Source organism: Arachis ipaensis, chromosome B10, assembly GCF_000816755.2.
Source record: "Arachis ipaensis cultivar K30076 chromosome B10, Araip1.1, whole genome shotgun sequence".
NCBI classification, from domain to species: Eukaryota; Viridiplantae; Streptophyta; class Magnoliopsida; order Fabales; family Fabaceae; genus Arachis; species Arachis ipaensis.
In genome coordinates this window covers 132,168,320-132,169,874 of record NC_029794.2, presented here as the reverse complement: position 1 = coordinate 132,169,874, position 1,555 = coordinate 132,168,320, and the positions used below count along the sequence as shown (strand labels likewise).

At 33.6% G+C, this 1,555-nt stretch overlaps 1 protein-coding gene across 1 annotated transcript in view; it reads right to left on the bottom strand.

The window, feature by feature from the left end:
• Nucleotides 1-1,147, bottom strand: part of LOC107623851 (pectate lyase) — a 3,168-nt gene extending 2,021 nt beyond the window's left edge. Inside the window, exons 1-2 of the mRNA XM_016326246.2 lie at nt 974-1,147; nt 344-734 (exon numbers count right to left, since the gene is read on the bottom strand). Coding sequence (XP_016181732.1) covers nt 344-734; nt 974-1,089 — 507 coding nt within the window. The 5' untranslated portion in view covers nt 1,090-1,147. The remainder of the gene's footprint in view (nt 1-343; nt 735-973) is intronic.

The following is a 1,555-nucleotide window of genomic DNA, read 5'->3' as shown; positions in this document are numbered from 1 at the left end:
ATAGAATTTTATTGAAAAAAGATCTTTTTTAAGTTTAATTTTTTTATAAAATTTATACAAATTTATGAAAAGTGATTTTAGTAGAAACAAGTTATTTTTGTAAAATATATATAAAAAAGACTAGAACAAACACACACTATTTATAAAACATGTGGCATGTATATACAATTATACATATATACAAAAACATAAATAAAGTAATTCATACCGTAAAAACTCACATGTAGTTATATGTCTTCATTTGAAGTTAATCATTAAATGATTTTTAACTATTAACTTCATATAAATACAGCTACACGTGAGTCTTTACCATTTTGTATAGAATGACATTGAATTTGCTTACATAATGTATGGTGATGCATCCCCCACCAGCAATGTGAACACTAGCACCCCTTCCATCAATGGTCTTGAAGGAATTTACCAAAAGCTCTTCCTTCAAATTGATGACCATATCTCTCTGGAAAATGATCCAAAGTGGTTCATCTTGAATTGCAGCATGCCTTATAGTTCCTGGCCTTGGGTTCACTGGGTCATCATCACCAGGGTCACTCACCACATAGATTCTACCATTTCTTCCTCCCATGGCGTCCTTCCCGAACCCGATGGCGCAATCGGCTAGCCGTTGCCGGTTGTTCTCCCAATTCGGGTCACATCTCCAACAATCGTCAATGGGGTTACCAGATCCACATGATAGATATCCCAAGCTTCTCCTACTAGAGGCATTATAGATGCTCCTGCATGAAATAATAATACCAATTTTATTTAAAACGTGGTGACAAATTAAATTATTTTGTACACATGTTATATATTATATGGTCATTGATATATGGATCTTATTATTCATACATATTAAGAAAACAATAGGGAAATGCATTGAATTATAAAATCTAAAAAATACTTTTAATATATAAAATTAAAAAATTAATTAATTTTAGTTTAAATATAAAATAACAAAAATGGAAAGAGTATATACCTTTGTACTTCTTGTACAACAAGTTCCGGGTCTTGAACCTTAGAGGAGGAAACAAAGAAGGGTGTGAGAAGAGAAAGAGCAAAGAGAATAAGGAGGCATGAAAAATTATTAGCCATCCTTTCACTCTTTGTTGGGAGAAGTGGGAGATTGTGGGGAACAATGGGGTGATTGGGAGAAATTTTATAGGAAGAAAAAGCCGAGAGTAATGGCGTGATTAATATTTGTAAGTGTAAGTGGGGTCCTCATTGTAATAATTTTCGGTTTCACGGCATCAGTGATTTGCGTCTTGTATCGTTTCTTTAATTTTCTTACAGGTAGAGATAGTTTGAAACCGTTATGTTTTTGGCCTTAAGTTTGGGGAGTCCATGCCCCCCAAGTCAAAATGGTTGACCTTTACTCTCCACATGAATGATGTGATGTGAGGCAGGCTCATGCATCTTTTAATTTGTTTTTTGGTTGAATTTAACTTTTATGTTTAGTGTAAAACTTTGAGTTTAGGCTCCGTTTGGTTAAGGTTTATGTTCATCAGAGACATGGATACGGTGGTACGTGTACACTGTTTGTTTGTTGAGACATAAAATT